The following is a 20,709-nucleotide window of genomic DNA, read 5'->3' as shown; positions in this document are numbered from 1 at the left end:
GCCCTGATCTAATTGGATAAAATTTATTTTGCTCACAGGAAATGAACCTGACAATGATTTCTAAAGTAGAACCGAAGAACAGCTGGTAGTGTTTTAACTTACAGTTTACCTTAGTCGATATGTTTGCGTAAACAAATGCATGTTTCCCCAAACATCAATGCACTTTTTTGTGTTTAGATTTCAAAAAGCTCCTTTGGCAAATCAGCAGGGTTACAGTGCCGGCCAGTCCACGTAAGGAATGCCCTTCAATGCACTGAAGCAGCTTCTGGCAGGAAGGCGGCAGGAGGAGGTCTCTATACCAACCTCTCTGAAGACAGGTTTCCTCATTAGCCGAGCTCCTGGCACCAGGAGTGCAAACGGCACACTTGCCGCGGTACCAGGACCCTGTAAGCATTGGTGCCATCCTATAAATCAGTTCCTTCTCTTTCCCTCCTGTCAGCCACAGTCCTTTACTACTTTTTACTACCTATATATCTTCCTTCAAATGGCAGTTTGTAAAGCCAAAAGCCAGGATCAAGTACTGCTCTTGAAACTAGACTAAGAGGCCTTGTATGTACCTATGTTACACCATGGCAAGGATGTAAGAATTTTTTACCCATCTCTGATCTACAAGAGAGACTTTTTACAAAAAAAAAAAAACTATAAAAACATGGAGGATGTTCTTTGTTAGGTTTTGCAATACATGAAGCACAGTTCTCCCTTCAGGTTAAAGAAGGTTGAATTGTGCAAGACCCACAGAGGCTTAATAAGAAGGGGAACTTCTGAACATGTAGAAAAGTTATTTACACCATTAAGCACAAACTGGTTCTTGTTAAAGCATTTACTGTTCGTTCCCTGCTTGTGAACTTGGATCCGCTGATTGTAATAGGTGAAGAGGAACAGATTAGGAAAAACAGATTAGCAGTATTTCTGTCTCTGATAGTTCTTTCTTCTTGCTATTACAAGACAGGGAATATTACTTCTTGCTCTGTTCCGAAAAGTTAGCTAATACTACATTTATGAGAGTAATCTCTCAGCAGTGTCAGTGGTTATCTTCCAGGCTAATATTTACTGTCTGGGAAAGCCAGAACTGGTTGCCAGTCTTCAGTCCCCTGGCTGTTGATTTTACTTACCTTACAGGTCTCCCCTGAAGTCCTGTAGCCTGGGAGTGGTGCGTTCGGTAGCTTGGCTGTGTATGGAGTGACTCCTTGAAGTCTAGAGGGACAAAGTGATAAGTTATTGAGAACTTCAGGTGAGTGCGCCTCACTTAGGCCAAAAGAAAAAAGCGCATAGACTCTACGCAAACCCCAGAGCCTGGAGCCACCTTGTCCCCATGCTCTCTTGGGGGGGAGCCTCCGGGTCGAGTGTCCCCGCACACGGCTGCTGCTGCTGTGTTAACCAAGGTGTGGAGCACGGCGAAAGCGGAAAGAGCTGTTTGTTCATGTGGATTACGTATCTCATTAACCCAGTTAATGGTTAGTAACATGGTTTTTAATCTTCAGAATGTAGCCCATGTCTTCGTGACAAGAAACTAATTAGGTAGTCTCAGATGCAGTGTAATGTGGGTCCTGATTTTTTTTTGTTTTGTTTTGTTTTTTAAAAAAACTGCACAGCCTTCAGCTTTTTCATAATGTCACACTGTTCTGTGGCCTTGCTGAAGAACGGTGTGGATGGAGACAGCCTTTGGCAAGGCAGTGACATAGCTCATGGTCTGATGGATCTTAACTGACTGATGAAAAACGCAAATTCCTTCAGTTAACAGGTACACTAAGATGACAAGGATCAAAGGCTGCAAGAGGGATTTAGAGCTATTCAAACACCCAAGATGAAAAGGTATGCGTGCCTGTTAGAGCCCTTCTGTTCCTTACCAAGAAGGTACTTCACTGAAGAGAAATATGATTTCTGTAGTGACAAGAACCATGTCGCTTCCAAACCGGAGCGCAGGTAAGGCGAAGTTAAGGCTAGGCAGGTCCCGTGGGCCTCAGGAATGCAATTGCGGAGTCTGAAAGCAGAGCTTCCTCAGGTGGGCTCCCACATGAAATGACTTGGTGGGGAATTAGCACTGTCACTTGTGCAAAAGAAATGTGGTCTCACGAGAAAGGAGCAGAAAGGTGGGAGAGGCAGCATAGCAGTAACCTGTATTAAATAGCCCTAAACTCTAATGCCTAATATGTGTGTGATGGCAACAGCAGACCTCCAGCTCAGAATCTGAGAGGTCCTGGATGGAGAAGGGAGAAATTAAAGGAGAGATGGTGTTTCACATTTCTTGAAAAGGCTACTAGGAACAGTGTGTGTTAATCAAGGAGGCAGCATGCCCAGGTGGTTGTTAAAATACAATCTTTGGATGAAAATGTGTAAGTCCTGTTTGAAGTAGGCCTATGTTGGTTGATGGCTCTGGAGTGGAAATAGGAGTGCAGATATAACCTCTCTTAAAATGGAGAGATTTCCCGGAGCGAATACAGTCTTGTTAAAGACTGTAACTCCTAAAGGTGCAGTTAGTGCTAAGTTAGTGTTGGGCCCAGATACTGGACTTGAGCTAGTTTCAAGTTGGCAGCACTGTCATCACAACATATTTTTAGAAGGATCTTTCAAGTCCTTTTCTATGAGAAGTCATTTGACTCTGCTCTTTAAGCTTGTCCACACAAATACCATCCCTTCAACTCTGTTGAAGGACAGACATTATGAAAGACTTTCCCTTGGTCAAGGAGGATTGGGTTAGAGATCATTTAAGCAAACGTGACACTCAGAAATCCATGGGCCCTGATGGGATGCATCTAAAAGTGCTGAGCGAGCTTGTAGATGTTATTGCTAGGCCACTCTCCATCATGTTTGAAAGGCCACGAAGAACAGGAGAGGTGCCTGAGGACTGGAAAAAAACTAACATCACTCCAGTCTTCAAAGAGGGCAAGAAGGAGGACCCAGGCAACTACAGACCCACCAGGCAACTACAGACCCACCAGCCTTACCTCCATCCCTGGAAAAGTGATGGAACAGCTCCTCTTCGATGTCATCTCTAAGCAGGTGGAGGAAAAGAAGGTGATCGGGAGTAGCCAGCATGGATTCAACAAGGAGAAATCCTGCTTAACCAACCTGATAGCCTTCTATGATGGAATGACTGGCTAGGTAGATGAGGGGAGAGCAGGGGATGCTGTGTACCTTGACTTCAGCAAGGCTTTTGACACTGTCTCTCATAACATCATCATAGCTAAGCTCAGGAAGTGTGGGTTAGATGAGTGGACAGTGAGGTGGATTGAGAACTGTCTGAAAGGCAGAGCTCAGAGGGTTGTGGTCAGTGACGCAATCTAGTTGGAGGCCCATAGATAGCAACGTGTGCTCTAGGTGACTCTGCTTGAGCAGCGGTGTTGGACTAGATGATCTCCAGAGGTCCCTTCCAACCTCAGCCATTCTGTGGTTCTGTGATTCAGGCTGTAAACTGGCTTTGCAGTTCTTCACTGTTAGCCTTCATCTTCATTGCAGCACCATTCACCACTTTTTTCCAGATAACTTATGAATATATTCAATAGTCTTACTAGCCCTAACCCCTCCCCAATCCTAAGGTGTTTTTTCCACACTGAAAAAAATGATGACTAATTCTTATTTTATTCTTTTATTTTTAACCAGCTACCTATACAAGGCCTTCCCTCTTATTTCATGACAGTTCTGTTTCTTTTACAAAGAATGCTGCAGATACCAAACAGACCAGATCAACCTGATCTCCCATATCTTCATGTTCACTGTTTTTTTTTTTTTTTTTATCAACACATTCTTACAGATCTGTGGAACTGCCTCTTAGGAAACAGAAAGACCAATTTAGCCATTTGTCCAGAAAGTCTCGACTGTACTATGGTTTCTACCAGCTTGCTGTATGGACTTAGCTGGTCTGAAATACCCTGTATCTCCAATGAATGCTTTCTAAAAGCTGATGTCATATTTATCACCTTCTGTTCCTCTAGTACTAGGACAGTTTTAAGTGAAAAATTATAAACTACAGTTAAGAGTTTAGCCATTTCATCCTTCAGTTTCTTTAGAACTCGGGGATGAATACCATCTGTCCTGTCAGTTTGTTTCAAAACCTTTTCTACTTGGATTTGAGACAGATGCTCCACCGTTCATTCTCTCCCCCAGCCCTTAAAAAGTTGTCAGGAGAACTTCCTGAAGCTTCTCAACAAAATTTTAAAAGCCCCCCCACACACACCTTTTCCCCCTTGTATCTTTTCTGAGCATTGTTTTATTTGTATGTTATTCACTTATTAATCATTTATTGCCCCAAGGGACTGTCTGGTAGGCTTCCTGGTCCTGATGTGTTTGAAATCAGTTATTAATCTGTTCTCGTAAGTTGCTCTGATCCTGTTTTCCTCTGCCACACATTTCTGCATCTAGGCTGTTACAGTATTGTTTTACTGGTTTAGAAATAACTCCAACAGTATAAGGAATATTTTCCTACATTTGTCTGATGATACCTGCTTTTCATCTATATCTGCCCAGTTTTGGTTGTCTTAGTCTACTGTATTGAGTGTCATGTGTTTACACTGAACCTCCAATGCAATGTTTGTGAGCAGACTCCTTGATGCCTGCAACTGTTTTTGATGCCTCGTTCAGTTTTCATTTGAGACCAATGTCCCAATTCATCTCCAGAAAAAAGCTTTCAGTGACTGCAGTTTCCTAAGATCCTCTATGTTGAACATGGATGTGAAAAGCTAATTTAGCTTTTCTACTATGGTGTTATCTTTTCTGCACATTCCTTTTATACTTTGATCACTTGCTAGTGCTTTCCAGTGCTTGTTCTTTCCATATTCACAGATGGACATTATCTGAACCTTCTGATCTGAGCATACCACACTTTTTAAAGCTTTATTTGAAAGCAGTAATTTCCACTTACTCATTTCCATTTGTCTTTAATCTGTATTCAATATTCTTACTGAGAGGGCAAATTATTACTATTTAAAAAAATCACTAATTATGTTTAGTCACCACATCATGCTCAGTCGTTAGATCAGCTCGCTGCAGAGGATTGCTGCAGCTCATGCTGATATTGTGTGCTGTTTTACACAAAATGATCTGCGTAATGATGTGGGTCAGGCAAATAGAGCAGTACAATAGGCTATTTTTTGCAATGAAGATCTGCAGCAGCCAGGAAATGTTTGTAAATGAGATCATAAACAAGAGAAAAACCACAGATGGGTTTTCATAGAGTATCTTTAGGACAGGGGACAACAGAGTGGCAACAGGAAACAGTTCTGTTCTGGTTTATGCAGAAGTTGTGTTGTAGCTAAATTAGCCAATTAATGCTAACATGGAATTGGACCCAGAAGTCATTTTTAATCTCACTGAGGAAAATATTAGAGGAACTCCTTGATTTATTCTGACTTACCTCAAGGTATGTTCTTATTTTGGCACAACATTTAAAATGATCTTGTAACGTTTAGGGCTTTTTAGGATATCTGAAGGAGTGTATTTTGTTACAAAGCACTAGAGCAGAAGAATAAAAAGCATTTCAGATAATCAACTAGTCAATTTACTCTGATGCTACTGCTCACTGCAAAAGATTATGTATTTAAATGAAATCAGAAATAAAGCATCACTGGTACTATTCAGGAAGAGAACCTGAGAATTCAGGGGGAAGTGACAGTGGAGTAAGTTTCTACAGGAAAATCTGGACAACAGACTATGGCGTTGAAAATAAGTGAGACCAACATAATCTCAGATGCCTATTATGAAAAGTCATTGTCTCTACCCAGAATTTTTGGGGTAAGGATAAACTGTTCTCTAGGACTGCTAAATCTCTACCAGAAAAATGTTCTCAAGTGCTGGATGTCCGGCACTCAGAACTGCCTCTCACTTCCACTTCATGCCTGAAGCTTCTCCAAATCTGAGCTTGTGCAAATGGAAATATTTATCCTACATACATTGAGCATCTCTGTTAAGTCCAATGTGTAACAGCAGTAAATCCAAATCTTTCTGATACTATTTTAAGTATCTCATTGGAGATAAATGGGGGGCATACAGAAAAACAGGGAAAAACAACTTTGTGCTTTACGGAGAGAACTGGTATCCTGCTTCACTAGAAAAAAAATCTTGAATCATCTTTACCGTTACCTTACTTTCATGCTTTTTGGGAAAACATGAAATGCTTTAGTCAAGGTTCATTTATTTCAGGAAGTATTACATTATTATCCATAGCCTACTCTAGCCTCTACTAACATTACCCTTATAGTGCTGAAATCACTTTTTTTCTTAGACATGTATAGTGACTGCAATCAAACTTTTTAAAGAACTTTTAACAGACAATACAGAGTCTTTTTTAGGTTGGAAAATTGACATTTATAGTACTTAAATCTCTGAGCATTCAATGTTTTTCAGTATTGAGTTTCCAAGGGCAAGTCTGTTATCTAGCATTTACCTCACTTACTTACTATTAAACTGAAACTATTACTTAAGCTGTAGGATTTTCAAATTCCCATTTACCAATGCCTTATCTACATTAATACTTTCAAATGTGAATACTAATGTTGAACAAAAACAAAAGGCTTCTAAAGACCAAGAAATAACTGTGACTGGTCACATTCTGCACCAACAGTAATTTATCAGCAGCACATGTTCTTTAAAAATACCTCATCTGTTTTTTGCAGGAATTTAACTGTTGGTATGTAAGGAGATAACATTCCAACACTTTTCATGCTGTTCTTCTCTAGCTGTGTTTTAAAAGGAATTACTAACACAGGGGGCCAGGGGAGAAAAGGGAGTAGAGAACATCTAGAAAGACCTGTGTCTAACCGTGCCTGTCTTTCCTATCCTGATATGGACAAGGCCACTGAACCTGAGCTCTGGAAGAGTTCCTAGGATTTATCCCTTGTCAACTAAAATATTTTAAAGTAAGACAGAACTTTGACACCTTAGTTTTGAAAGAAAACAACTGAAGCAGTCAAAGTATTACAGTCTAGAAATAAGTATCAACAAAATGCTTCACTCAGAAGGTGATAAAACCAAATGCTAGTGTAAGAAAAATATCAATTGCAACTAAATGTAATGTAGAATAGAACTATGGTAATTGAGGGGGGAAAGGAGGGCTAAAGTCCTGGCTACATATGCATGCCAAGATTTAAGACCAAGATTTACCAATTTTGTCAGAACAGCAATAGCCCTGTTCAGTGCATCCATCATGTACAGGTTCACACTTAAAGAGTACACAGGCCCTAAGAAACATTAAGAATGCAGCAAGAATCATGTACATCATTTTATTACAAAATTGTTAAAAAAAGTAATACAATGCAAATATACTACAAAATATAAGATCAGCTATTAAGCTACCTCCTTTGTTTTACTTTGCTAAAAAGAAACACCTGGCTATCAGTCACTGAATTTCAACAAAACCATTAAATATGCAGAAACATTCCACAACTTTTTCTTCTTTGTTTTAAAACAGAACTGTAGCAGCCCTTGGCTACTACTTACATTAAAAATATAGGTCTCCCTACAAAGAACCACATTACCTATACACAATTCTGTACAGATTTTTATACTGAAGCTAACAATGAGCTGCACTTGAGTTCACATTCTTAGCAAAATATTGGATTTTGAGCATAAATCTTTACAGCAAAACATTCATTTATTCCTCATCCTCATCTTCCTCCTCCTCTTCATCATCATCTTCCTCCTCCTCCTCCTCTTCTGGTTCTGCTTTCTTCTTGGATCCTGCAGGCCTACCAGGGCCCTTTTTTCCTGCGTCACTCTTGCTCTTAGCACGATATGCTGCAATATCCTGCAAGAGAAATGCTGTTTAGTTGCTGGTAATGTAACTCTGAAGAAAAATTTGTAAGTTCCAGTAATTAATATGTACCATAAGTGAAGGTGGGAGAAGATATAAGGAGAGTTTACATTTTTTGTCTGTCAAATGTAAGACCTAAATGGTTTAAGGAATTTGTGACCACAGTACTTTGAAGTATGGCTGTATGTTTTTTTTTTTTTAAGTAGGTAACCTGTTTTCTGGAAGCAAAGCCTCCCCGGTAAAGTACCTAGGTGTGTAAAAATTACATCCAGGTAAAGGTTCTAGATACCTTTTGTGCCACACCTTTTCAAATGGCTTCTAACATCTGACAAAGTCTACAGTTTAGACACACAACAAAATCAACACATTTGCAGTAAGCTCTACAACTTCAACCAGTATTTTACTATTTTCACTGTACCTTTTCATATTTCTCCTTTAGTTTTGCAGCCTTCTGTTCATATGGCTGTTTATCTTTGGCCGACTGTTCAGACCACATTTCACCCAGTTTCTTTGCTGTATCTCCAATAGACAAGCCAGGATGATCACTTTTGATCTTCGGACGGTGTTCAGAACAGAAAAGGAAAAATGCTGATCTAAAACGAGAACATGTAATTAAGTAAGCAAGTGTCAGGCTTTTAGAATAAATATTTTTTTTGGTAATAAGAACACTCACGGCGGTCTTTTAGGAGCATTGGGGTCCTTTTTCTTTCCCTTCTTCTCGCCTTTAGGAGGAACATAGTTTTTCATTTCTCTGTCATAACGAGCTTTGTCTCCTTTGGCCATTTCTTCAAACTTTCCTTTTTCCTTGCTCGACATTGTCTGCAGGCACATGGAGGGGAAAGGAGGCGGGGGAGTCTGGATCAGATAAAGCGCCTGCTGACCCATTAACGTCTAAGCAGCAGCAGCAGCTGCTACCGACGCTCTTTTCCCAGCAGCCCGCGGCGGGGGCGGGCGCAGGAGCTGGGCCCGGGCCCGGCGGCAGGTGGCCCGGCCGGGCCGCGCTCACCTTCCACCGCTCTGAGCACTTCCGCGAGAACTCGGCGAAGTTGACGGACGAGTCCGGGTGCTTCTTCTTGTGTTCCTCGCGGCAGGTCTGCACGAAGTACGCGTACGAGGACATCTTGCCCCGCGGCTTGTTGGGGTCGCCCTTGCCCATGGCGCGGTCGGCGGCGGGTCCCTGCGGAGGGCGGGCGGCAGAGGCGGCGTGAGGGCGGGGCGGGGCCGCGCCGCTGCCCGCTCCCGCCTCTCGCCCCGCGGCGGCACCCGCCGCTTCCCGCCCAAACCACCCCCCCGCCCCGCGCCGCCCGCCGGCCCCTCCCCCCGCCCCGCGGCCTTCCCCGCGCCGCGCCGCCCGCCGCCCCCTGAGCGCCGCCGCCCCCGCGCCGCCGGGGGGCCGGGAGAGCCGCGAGGCGGCCGTGGCGCCCCGAGCGCGGCGCCCGCGGCCTCCCGCGCGGGGCTGCGCGCCGCCCGCGGCCCCCCGCGCGGCCCCTCCGCGCCCCGGCGCCGGCAGCGCCCCTTCGCCTGCGCTCCCGCTCGGCGCGGGGCCGTCCGGGGCGGCGCGGCGGCCTTGCCTGGCTCGGTGGGGGGCGGCAGCGGCGGTCCGGGTCGGGCGCTGCTCCCTCCGCTGCTCCCGCTAAATGGTTTCTCTCGGGCGCACTTACAGCCTCTTGTTTTCCACAGCCCTACCCGCCACAGCAACTTGACCCACGGCGCCCTCGGGCCCGCCCCCCGCCGCAGGGGATTGGCTGCCGCGCCGGTTCAAACTGCTTGCGGCCGCGCCCCCCTGGGCCGGGCCCGCCGCGGATTCGCTGGTTCCGCCTCTGACGTCAGCGCCGGAGCAGCTCTTTAGTTAGGTCGAGCGCGAGGGGGTCGTTGGCTCTCATACTCGTTGGAACCGGTTGGGGTGAGGATAGTGGAGGGGGCGGAACTAAAAGCGCCGGCAGCAATTGGAGGAGAGCGACGGTTTAAAAAACCGCGGGGACGCCCGCCATTGGCTGCTGAGGACTGTGAGCGCTTTCATTGGGCGGAGCGGGATGCAGTAGCGTGGTTTAAAAATACAAAGGGAGCGGGAGGGCCGCGAAGTGCGCAAAACAAGAGGAGACTCGGAGCGAGACGGGCGGGCAGGGGCCCGGCGCTGAACGCCGTTAGCAGGCGGGTGTGGTTCTCGGGCATTCGTGTTTTCGTGGCTCCTCGGGCTGGGAGAAGCCTCTGGCTGCAGCCTGTCGTCCCCCCACCCCACCCCGCCTTGAGACAGCTGCAGCCCTCGCCCAGCGGGAAGCGCGGCGGCGGGACCCTGGCGAGCTGTCCCAGCTGCGGCTAGGAAGGGGCAGGGGTCGCGCCGCGCCGCCCGGTGTGCCGGGAGTTGTAGGCTCGCCCCCGGCGAGCGTTCCTCGTTCTCCCCCCGCCCCCCCGATGTTCCCTTCGCTATCTTCGTCTTTCCTCGAGAGCAGGAGGGCCTGGAGGGGCCCTCTCACAAGGGGTTGTTGCTTGGGCTGCCCCCTGCTCCCGCGTCGCTGCTAGGGTTTCACACGGGGAACTAAGGACGGGTTCCGTTCCGCCCTCTTGGGGTGGGCGATGCGGGAGACCCGCTCGGCAGGACCGGATCGGGGAGGCCCACGCTCAGTGGGTGAGCAGGGACCTCCTGCCCGGGCGGTTTGACTCGGGGAAGACGTCCAACAACGTGACGGCCTCACTGAAATGCGCGCGGCAGGCACGCCCGCCCGCCACGCGGTCCGCCCGCCGCGAACAGCGCCTTAAAAAGCCCTTCGGCACCGGCCGCCCGCTCGCCCTCCCCGGGTGCGTGTGGGAACCGACCCGTTCAACAGTAACCGGCGGCAGACGCTCTTTGAGCTCTCGTCCCTCCGCCTGCTTCCGCCAAGCCGCGGCAGCGAGCCCGCTCTCTCCGCCGCCAGGGCGGGCAGCGCGGCCCTCGGCGGAGCCGCGAGCTTTGTGGCGCGCGCGGAGCGGCGGGCGCCGCCGGGGCCGTGCCCTAACGGCCCTGCCCCCGCCGTGACCCGCCGCAACGGCCGCGCCGCGACGGTCCCGCCGGCCCTGACGCCCGAGCTCCTCCGAGTCGGACCGAAAGGGCCGGGGAAGGTTCAGCTGGGCTGTTTAGCACTAGCGGAGCGGCCGGATTACTTTCTTTGGGAGCGAGGCTTCTCCGCTTAGAAAGCAGGACTTAAACTCCCTCAGGTGGATAGAGAGGCTTGGGGGTTTTAACAGTGTGTGTCACAGAAGTGTTCCCATGCGGTAACTAGGGCTATTCCGCTGTTGCTGCATCCTAATCTACACAAGATGGAATTTGTTGATGTTGTCTTTCGTCTGTCTGTTTTCATCAAATTCTCCAGCTAATGTTAGTTTACTGCTAAGTAGTTTTTAACGCTATTAACAGATTTTTTCAAGTCTAATCGCACTGGCGGAAAACAGATTATAAGATTGCTCACTGAAGATACCGTGCCTTCAGTAGAATTTTAGTTACGTTAACCTATCTGAAAGGCAAAAAACAGCTTTTAAAAGCCAGCAGCAATCTGGCCAAAACTGTCCAAGAGTACTGACTGGTCACAGGTATGAGATTGCTCAATATCTCTCAGTTTTGATCTCCCAATGTGTTTTCCCATTCCAGATCTGTTCAGAGTAAGAAGCATTGAATAGGGAGCATTTAGCATGCCTTGCAATTCATTTTTTCTGTATGACAAAGACTTGTTTGCACAAAACAGTTCACTAATACGGTAACAAATGCCGCCTTCATCCCTCTTCCATATTAAGCATATATTAAGTGAACACACAAAGTTCACTTAAACTGCAGCACTGAAAGACATAATATAAACTGAAGAAACTTACTGAAAATCTTTTTTGAAGTGTGTGTAACTGGAAGCTAAATTGACAGCTGTACAGAGGTATGCGTTTCCTCTGCAGATGAGTCAGAAAGCCTCTTACATCGCCCAACTTCTGTGGCTGTTCCTTTTGATAGTGTTTAACCTACAAACAAAGCCCACACTTATCTTTCAAAATAATTATTTACACTGTAGTTATTTCGTGTGCTATCTAGTATTGGCTTTCTATTACTGTAAACTCTTCCAGTACCTCTCAGTAGAAAAATCCGTGTTCTAAATTCGACATAGTGAACTCTGTGATGGCTTAGCTGCTTGTGGATTTTGAAAATGTTCTTTATTACTTAGAAAACACTCTTGTTTAGTGAATTGAGCTGCCAGATGGGTTACTCTTTACCTTTCTTTGTGGTAAAGCACTTGTATATCACTGTTTCTGCAGTGTTTTCTAGCTAATAAAGTAGGCTTCTAAGAGATCATAGAGTCTTAGAATGCTAGTAGTCTACTGAAAGTTTTTGTAAATATAGCCGTTACTATGTCCGGTATAAAATCAGTGACCACTAAACTTACCCAGAGCTTTGCATGTCGCAGTATGCAAACTGGAACAAATTCATACCATTATCTTCTGCTCTGTTCACAACTGTATAAATGTAGGCTAATTTAATCCAAATCAGTTTTACTCTGGAATCCTCACTGATGCAGTTTCAAGTAGAATGACACTTAAGTGATATACCAGTATTCAGGAAATACAGTTCTCCTGGTGTTTTTCCTTCCAAAATAGCAAGTCATGACCTTTGGGAGTTCATGTCAGTGAAAAGTAATCAGAATGGTTACAGGCACCAAAAATGTTTTTTAACAGTTGAAAGCAGAGAAGATCTTTGCTCTGTCCGTGCTGATGCCTTTGTGCTTCTGAGTCAGGTATTCTCTGTCACTTCTTAAACAGACCATATGCAAGTTTATTATTAATATATTTTTACTTGCACTTTTAAAGTTAGTATAGAAAGTTCATGGAAAGAATTGATTTGGATCAGTATAGGGGAATTATGGGGTATAACTACAGGAAGACATCCTCTGTGCATTCATATCTCCTCTAAGAATATAAAGAAAGTGTTCCAGGAAAAGCAGGTAGGGTGGGAAAGTATAATTACTATTATGAGGGAAATGAGCCCTACCTTTTAATTAGCTTAATCAAATGGTTTAAGAAAGTTACTGAAAATTCAGCCCTTCATTCTTTTAAAGGGATTCTTTTTATAGACTCTATTCTCTGAAAAAGACAGGTTTGTACAATCAAATGTACACAGAGAGGTGAATAGAGTTATATCATATCATGTCATGCAACACAGAACAGCATAAGAAAGCAAACAGTTGTAGTCTCTAATATGTCTGTCCTCCAACAAGGAAGGCAGTATTAAAAACTTTCCGTGATTGAATATGACACTGGAAGCTTTCCATGGCAGTGCTGATGCTGAAAGTTCAATATAAGAATGCTGATTTTAGAAATTTCTCAGTTCCAAAATTGTAAATGTCTTCCTACCAGAATCTTCATATGTGGAAAAGGGGTGCTTTCTCTCCCTCTCTCTGTATGCCTAGTTCCACAATAAGCTATCACTGTATTGACTTCAGTCAGTCCATTTGGTTAATTTATAAACCACATGTAGATGACAATTGTGTGGAAGAAGCATAAACTCTAGGACTTCAAACTTACTTCTACTTGAATAATTCAGCTCATAAAATGACTGTTAAGTTGTGTAGCTCCATAGCTTCAAGCCCTTTTGAGTTTCTAATCTGCTACACAATTAAAATTTGGGGCATTATTGTGAACTTCACATAATCTTCAGTAAATGAAGAAAGATGTAGTGACTAGAAATACTGGATGCAAGGAAGAGAAAAAAAGCAAAGGAGGCAAGACTAGGCTACAGAGGTAGGAAACTAATTTAAAAAGTTAGTTGTGGGCTACTGTGGTTAAGTGAATAAAAAAACACCTTTCTAAATCATACTGTATTTGTTCACTTCTATGGCCAATTTCTCCATTTTTTTTTCTACGTAATTTATTAATAGTATTTAGACGTAGCAAACATAGAAGTTTAGTGGGCATGCCAAGGGAAGAAATTAAGGAAGATCTTTAATTTGAACCTAAATTAATATTTCAATCAACAGATTCATTACGTTTTACTACCAATACACTGCAGTTGAGGAAATTACAAACTAAGGTTGCATGATCTTAACTCTGACATCAAACTTATTCTTGTGTAAGTATATTATATAGTTACAGTATTAGTTCTAATTCATTCAGTTGGATGAAGAGGCTCTATCTCTCTGCAGATACTCTACTTTTACCTAAATGTCTATATGGACTACATCATGATGTGTCAATAATGGCAGTAAAATTCTACTTTGAAAAGTGATTGCTTTTGAGTGACTACAGTCTGCAGCTGAAAGGGTGTTTACCTGATTGATAATGGAGGTGAACTACAACTGCTCTAAATTTTAATATTGCCTAACTTCACTAATAATAATATGGTTGAAAGAAAAAGCAAATTTAGCTCTGTATTGTTAACATTTTTTGTTGCAGAAAAAAAGATTAAGACCTAGGATACAGAAAGCATTTTAAAAGGTCACTGCTTTAAAACCCCCTTTTTAATGTTACTTACAAAGCCTACACATAGGAAACAGCTGTATCTAACATGATTTCACATCAGTAACTCCTATATTAAATACATGGTTGGCGCTTTAGGATTAAAAGAAAAAACAGAGCTACCTAAGCTATTGCTTAGCTGAATTATAAACAAAACAAAACTTACTTTACCATACTGTTCAAGTTCTAAGCTATTTGTGTTTTGGTAAAATCATATATAACTCTCCCTACTTCTGTCAACGTCTTAATAATGTAAATACCATTCCTGATTCTTCAATTCTCTTATAACATGGAAATAATACATATTTTATAAAAATGGCATACATTCACCATCTAAACACATCAGTTTTATTTGTGCTATTGCAAAGCCTGCATAACCAGTTAAGCAGCTCCTAGGCAAACAGAAGCCTTGTTACACTATGCTGTTTTAGTCTGAAAGTTCAGTAACTTGTTTTGACTTTGTGCTGTATACCAAATATCTAAAACAAAGACAGCTTACATTAGACAGCACTAGGGACAGCTGCAGAGCAGAGAGTGAAACTGAAGTGGTCATATGATAGGAAATAAATACAACAAATCTCTCCTGGTACTAATGCAGATAATATTAGGAACACCAGCTGTTCCTGGTCACAATAATTGTTACACTTAACTGAGCTTTTTTTGACCTTAATCTGACAAGAACTTTTTTGCCACTTGCGTTGTGGTTTGGCTGTTTTTTTCTTCTTCTCCCTCCCCTCTCACCACTTTCGTAGTCCTGAACTCACTTTCTTATTTAAATTCAAAGTAACCCTAAACTCATAACACTCTTCATCCGTAGATCTTAACAGACTCCTTTTCATTTTGTTTTATTGTTAATCTCTTTTTACAAGTATGAAAAGAGAGGAGTAATTTACCATTGATTGTCCAGTGGGTAATTTTAAAAGTAGTTCAGAGGGCGTTTAATATGTGCGTAATTGTTCATTAATATGTGAGTAATACAGTTCTAAGTTGGTTTACATGGGAAAAAAATCTGCATGTTCTCTTCTGCCTCGTCTCCCCCTTCTCCAGCCTTAGTAAAGGTCAGTGCTTTACACAAAGCTTACACTCAGTAAATAAAATGTTGCAATTATTAGTACAAATGTAGCGTGCTTAGGAGATGGAAAGCATAGTTCCAGGGGAATTATTTTTCTTACTGAATAGTAAGAAAAAGGGGCTGGATGGTGTCTCACACTGGAGGTGTGACATCCAGGAAATGGAGTCAAAGAGACAGTCCAGCAATGAGACACTGGTGCTCATTGCTGCTGCAATGAAACATCTCAACTGAGGAGGATTTACAAATGTTGAGACTTAAATAGAACAAAACAGAACATTTTGCTTCCATCTCTTCCATTTTGAAGACTTCTCTTCTGCGGGTGTGAGGGCTAGAAATTTGAAAACAAAGCCTGTCAGTAAAAGCTGTTTCCTATGTAATCACAATTTTAAGATCTTTTAGAAAAGAAAAAGAATATACTAAGTTGATAAAGCTGTGTGCCACAAGCTGCAGGAGGAAGGAGGACTCTATACTCTTTTTGTCTTGCATAGCCAAAAGAGAGAAGCAGATTTAGTTGGCAGCATCCTGATTCCTTCCAAGCAGTGCAGTACTAAATGTATTGACCTTGTGTCCAGGTAGTGGAAGAACTTGCTATCATAATGTTAAAATAAAAGGGAAGAGTGTCTTTTTTCATTGCTTTCTTTGTTTTAATATATGCCCTTGATCTGATTTCAGACTTACCTGTGCAACTATAAAGGCTTGGAGCCTTTAGAAAAATGAAAGTTGAGACCCTAACATAAGTAAGGGAGCTGAGGTTTTAAGAGCATTAAAGATGAATTGTAAAGTCACAATCTGGAAATGCTGAAGAGCTGATACTTTTGATCAAGTGCTATATATTGAACAAACGGTAACAGGCACTATACAAATATAGGAAGAAATGGTACACAGTAGAATTTACAGTTACAATAATACATTCTGCCTATTGATCTACTTCTGTGATTTTTTTTTTCAAAAATATTTTATCAGATCCTTTTCCCTCAAGCCTTTCTCAGTTATTGTCAAGTTTAATGAAGCTTTTGAACTGTAGTTGTCTTCACTAGTATTACTCATATATTAAATGTTACAAATTAAAAAAAAATAGAATATATTATTAAGAAAATAATGTTGCAGAGTTACAGTGTTCATTCTGGGTAAAAAAAATATAGGCTTAAAATTCAACTGGTGAGGAAAACATTTCAACTCCAAACCTACACATGACTTTACTTATTTTCTTTTTATTAAAATATTTATATTATCATCAGACTCTAGTTTTTGCTGACAGAGTGCAAATAATGACCTTATAAAGAATCTGTAAACGATATACCTTAGGTTTATGTAGAGGAAATGTTCATCTGCTTCCGAGGAGCCCTTAGTAGCTGCTGTTGTCTTCAACAAGCAAAGTCAGGCCTACGGATGCTAGATCTGCACCTAGGTAACTATACTGCAAATATGAGGATACTGAAAAGGATTTGTATCCTACAGAAGTTCCTTGTTTTCCTTTCTGTAAAAAGAATCTACATTAGGAGAAGACATGATGTTGTAAAGGAGTGGTGTGTTTCCTGGGACCCTATGATAAAATTGCAAAGATGGTATAATCTATTATTAAAAAGTGATTAAAGACAGTGTCAGATCTGAATTTCTATAACCAGTGTTCCACAAAAAGTAAGATCATAGGAAACAGTATACCATAGGTTTTTTGGTATTAAGGATGCATCTGAGACCAGCCAAATTTGTTGAAAAACTTACAGCAGAGTTTCTGTTACTGGTAAGCAAGCTTTATATTTCTCTTCAAGGGATTAAAAATAACTCTTAAGCACTATCCTACCAGCATTGGTCTGTTATTCATAGCTAAATTTATATCATGTTACAAAACAAAAACTCTGGGAGTCTTGTTAATTTTTCATTCTGCATTTCAGATTGAAACAGTGACTCTTAAACCCTTCACTGTAAAAAAAACAGTGGGTATGCACTTTCAGCTTGGCTGAATGGGAGCTTATAAGGAGAAAGATTATTGAACTCTATGGACCTCAGTACGGAGCTCAAGGTAAGCTGCTATGGTTGCTTCTGTGCAGTTGTATTTGAAAACATCTTTTAAGCTGCATTTACTATTGTTTTATGAAGTAAAGGTATTTGTCACAGTTCATTGTTGAAGTCCTCCAGCAAATAATTGCTGGTGTGTACATTCAGAAAGAACATCTAATATTTCTGTGCCCACATTTCTCTACTTTTTTTTCCACGTAAAAATGAAGCCTTTTAATAGGAGATTCTTGAAGCCTGTTGTAATTAATAAAGTTTTGGCTTATTGCAAAACTGGATTGGTACAAAGAGTGAAGGGGCATGTATTACAAATCTTCCAAGGTTTTACAGTACATGGGCTTATCAGTTTTAATCCTGTAACACCTAGATTACTCTTAAAATACAATGTTTATTTTTGGACACTGTTTACTGCTTTAAATCTTTTAATAAAAGCGTGTGTTACATAAACTCATATCATCCTAATTTCAATACTGCAGGGCAGAACACTAAAAGGAGCAGCACATTCAACTGGATTATACAGAAGGACCAGGAAGTACAAGTTTTGGACCAATTTAACCATTTTAGTTTATGGCATGATTTTCTGTCTTACTGTATTACTTGAATCTTATACATCCAACATAGGATGCAGTTGAATTGGCAGAATTTTTAAACCATTTTAAAGATTTTATTTTTAAAATATTTGCTGACATGATAATTTGAGGTGCAGAACAAAAGCTCAGTAAAGTACACCTAGACTTCCAGTGAATGGTACATAAAGGGGAAGGGAAGAGTCATCTCTAATTGAACCTTATTGCGTTAAGAACACATTTCCTTTCCATGATTACCCATAATACATTTATAGTGTGCTAGCAATTTATCCAAAGTGATGTGTGTGATTTATCATTTTTTTTCTGTTCTCAAATTACAAGTTAGGCACATCAGTCAAAAGCTAACAGGAGCTGGGACATACAGCATCTCAAAGAGGCATAAACTGCTCATTTTCCCACCTGTGCCTGGCTCTTCTCTGTGCCAGCAAGGGCCACTGAGTCCTGCTGCACTCAGAGCTTGTGAGCTGCTGCTTCGAACACATGCCATTTTCAAGATGCTGTAGCTCTCATTTTTTCTGCATGCCACTTAAATTAGTCACATTACATTTTTGGCATCTATGATGTAGATTTCTACTGCCTTAGTTTTCAACTCTGCATGTGTATATAGTCCATAAATGCTGATGAAGTCTCATAGAAATACTTACTAGTTTGGAGTTGCCATTTCCTACAATCAGCTTAATTTTTTTGAAACTTCTGTTCTAGTAAGTATATTATTCCAGTAATACATACTTTGATAGGGATATTTTTTTTAAATCTCCTAGTGTATTGGTTTTAGTTATATCTAAATACTCCTATTAAATACTGCCTGAGATTAATTGTATAAAATCAAACTTCTGCACAAAATACAATCTAGCAGAATCCATCTATGAATTACTTGTTTTATTCCACATGGCCTAACTATGCAACTTCGAAAATCTGTCCTGTAGACAGTTTTTTCACATTGTCTGATAAGCCCATCTATCTGCTGCTCTTTGCATTTTTTGATCCCACATACTGTACAAAGTTAACAATAACATGATTTCTGAATTATTTTAAGCTGGCATTGATATCAAAGGAAATGGCCCTTCCTTGTTTCTGCGCCAGTCATGCAGTCCTGCCCTTCTGTTGGACCTTCTTTTGTATGGGGACATCATGCAATATTCAGTAAAGCAGATCAGGCTTAAACTTAACAGATTTTTATTTCTGCTAGGCTAGTTTTAAACAAATCCAGTTTGCTAAGCAGCCATATAAATACTTTTATAGGCACAAGGAAGGGCAGAGAGGGCTCAGGTGTGAAAATAAGCAGTTTGTGGCAGAAGGACCATCTTGCTCAGCCCTACTACTGTCTAATCATGGTCATGAAACTATGACACTACTCATTTTGAAATTCAGTTTATAATTTAACATGTTGGCAAGCATGGCTGATTTACATAATGAAGTCTTTTTAACTGCTCACAGACTGTACAAAGAAGATCAGAAATAGAGATTTAAAATGCACAGCTGCTCTTTCCATCTTACGAAATCACACCAACCAAACCTTGTATGCCAAACCTCAACTGCTATTAACTTAGCTTGGTGTATTCTGTGCTCACAGTATGGTCAAAACAATCTAAAGAAAATGGCCCTCAAAGACAGGAGTGTAAGATTCTAGCAATTGCTATTCATGACACAGATTTCCACTGAAGAATTCCTGGAACTCACCCTTGCCCCATTTTCCTTGCCTGTACTTCCTATACTTTTCTTAGGTAAGCCCTGCTACCATTCTTGTAACATTTTATTATTGCAACTTTTAAAACGGTGAAATCACAGGAAACTTGAAAAGTGAAAGAGAAGTCTGTTGTCTGAGATTATATGGATTATACCAAGATACTTTATTTAGACTTCTGTTCAGCTGATAACAAAGCAGGGTTTGGGATTTTTTTTTCCTTCCAACTCTAAACTCTTTGAAACATGCCTTCTCTACCATCTGTGACTCTATGCTCAATTTTTTAGTTACTGTATCATTCACTCAATTACACTGCGCCAAGTGCAAGTGGGACCTACCCATATTCTATAATACTAGGTTATGTAATGAGATTAAAAAGCCATCTGCAGCACAAACTGAAGCTGCGTTATAATCATGTTCCCTGGCTCGCTTAGAACTTTGGCTTACGTGGGATCTGTGTCTTGTCAAATCACTCACTGACCTCCCCATTACTCTTCTTCTGATTCTGCAAGCTGAAAATGCATGGTAACTGACACAGTCGAATATTTTAGTGATTAAATCATTGTGCTTTGAGTACAGTCAGTTCAGATAACATTTCTTAGATTCAAGGGAATGTTCATGGCAGTTTGAAAGGAAAGCAAAACCTCAATATTCAGTGCCTCTGCTTTGAAAGCATGTGAAGAAAAATGCATCAGAAGTTTGCATCCTCTGTCACTGCTGTAGATAGCTGTACTGGCAATTGGTTTAATGATAATGCGTATCTTATGTAGTTTTGTAAACTCCTGAAACTTAAAAATACTTGCTTTTCACAGTATCTATGTTAGCTGGTCTTGTACACAGCAAGGTCCCAGATTATAAGTAGCAAAAAAAAAAAAAAAAAAAAAAAAAAAAAAAAGGCATCTTGGTCTTAGTTTGTCGTTGTTTCATCTTTATTTATAAAAAGCCCCTTTAAGTATTAAAATTGAAAGCTTGCACTGTAAGCTCTCTTGTCATAAAAGATCTTTATGAAATTAATGCAAGGCTAGACTCCAATTGCAGCCGTTTTAAAAACAGCTTTAATGTAAGGGACTACAGTCAGTTATTCTCAGTCAACAGACTCAAACAGGCTGAACCCAGGCTCTCAGAGAGTTCCTGCTTGCAAGGCAAC

At 41.6% G+C, this 20,709-nt stretch overlaps 1 protein-coding gene and 1 long non-coding RNA gene across 2 annotated transcripts; one reads left to right on the top strand and one right to left on the bottom strand.

Moving 5' to 3' along the window:
- Nucleotides 1-7,200: 7,200 nt before the first annotated feature.
- HMGB2 (high mobility group box 2) lies at nucleotides 7,201-9,456 on the bottom strand. The gene is made up of 5 exons (XM_062574686.1): nucleotides 9,316-9,456; nucleotides 8,751-8,921; nucleotides 8,418-8,563; nucleotides 8,163-8,337; nucleotides 7,201-7,738 (listed from the first exon to the last, which is right to left on the bottom strand). Exons 2-5 carry the CDS (start codon nucleotides 8,898-8,900, stop codon nucleotides 7,586-7,588), a joined length of 624 nt encoding a protein of 207 aa, XP_062430670.1. The 5' UTR covers nucleotides 8,901-8,921; nucleotides 9,316-9,456; the 3' UTR covers nucleotides 7,201-7,585.
- Nucleotides 9,457-9,615: 159 nt separating this feature from the next.
- LOC134139900 (uncharacterized) lies at nucleotides 9,616-18,153 on the top strand. The gene is made up of 3 exons (XR_009958282.1): nucleotides 9,616-9,750; nucleotides 17,171-17,298; nucleotides 17,768-18,153. It is a non-coding gene; the product is annotated as an uncharacterized LOC134139900 (long non-coding RNA).
- The last annotated feature ends 2,556 nt before the right edge of the window (nucleotides 18,154-20,709 follow it).

This window comes from Rhea pennata, chromosome 4, assembly GCF_028389875.1.
Source record: "Rhea pennata isolate bPtePen1 chromosome 4, bPtePen1.pri, whole genome shotgun sequence".
Lineage (NCBI taxonomy): Eukaryota > Metazoa > Chordata > Aves > Rheiformes > Rheidae > Rhea > Rhea pennata.
Note: the sequence above shows the minus strand (reverse complement) of the source record. Positions and strands in the feature narration are given on the sequence as shown.

Bases quoted from the DNA above. Each gene is read 5' to 3' on its own strand.
- HMGB2 (XM_062574686.1), bottom strand. From the start codon at position 8,900: ATGGGCAAGGGCGACCCCAACAAGCCGCGGGGCAAGATGTCCTCGTAC. The intron at 8,564-8,750 runs GTGAGCGCGGCC...ATGTGCCTGCAG, and splicing joins AGTGCTCAGAGCGGTGGAAG to ACAATGTCGAGCAAGGAAAA. The intron at 7,739-8,162 runs GTACAGTGAAAA...TTTCTCTTGCAG, and splicing joins TAAAGGAGAAATATGAAAAG to GATATTGCAGCATATCGTGC.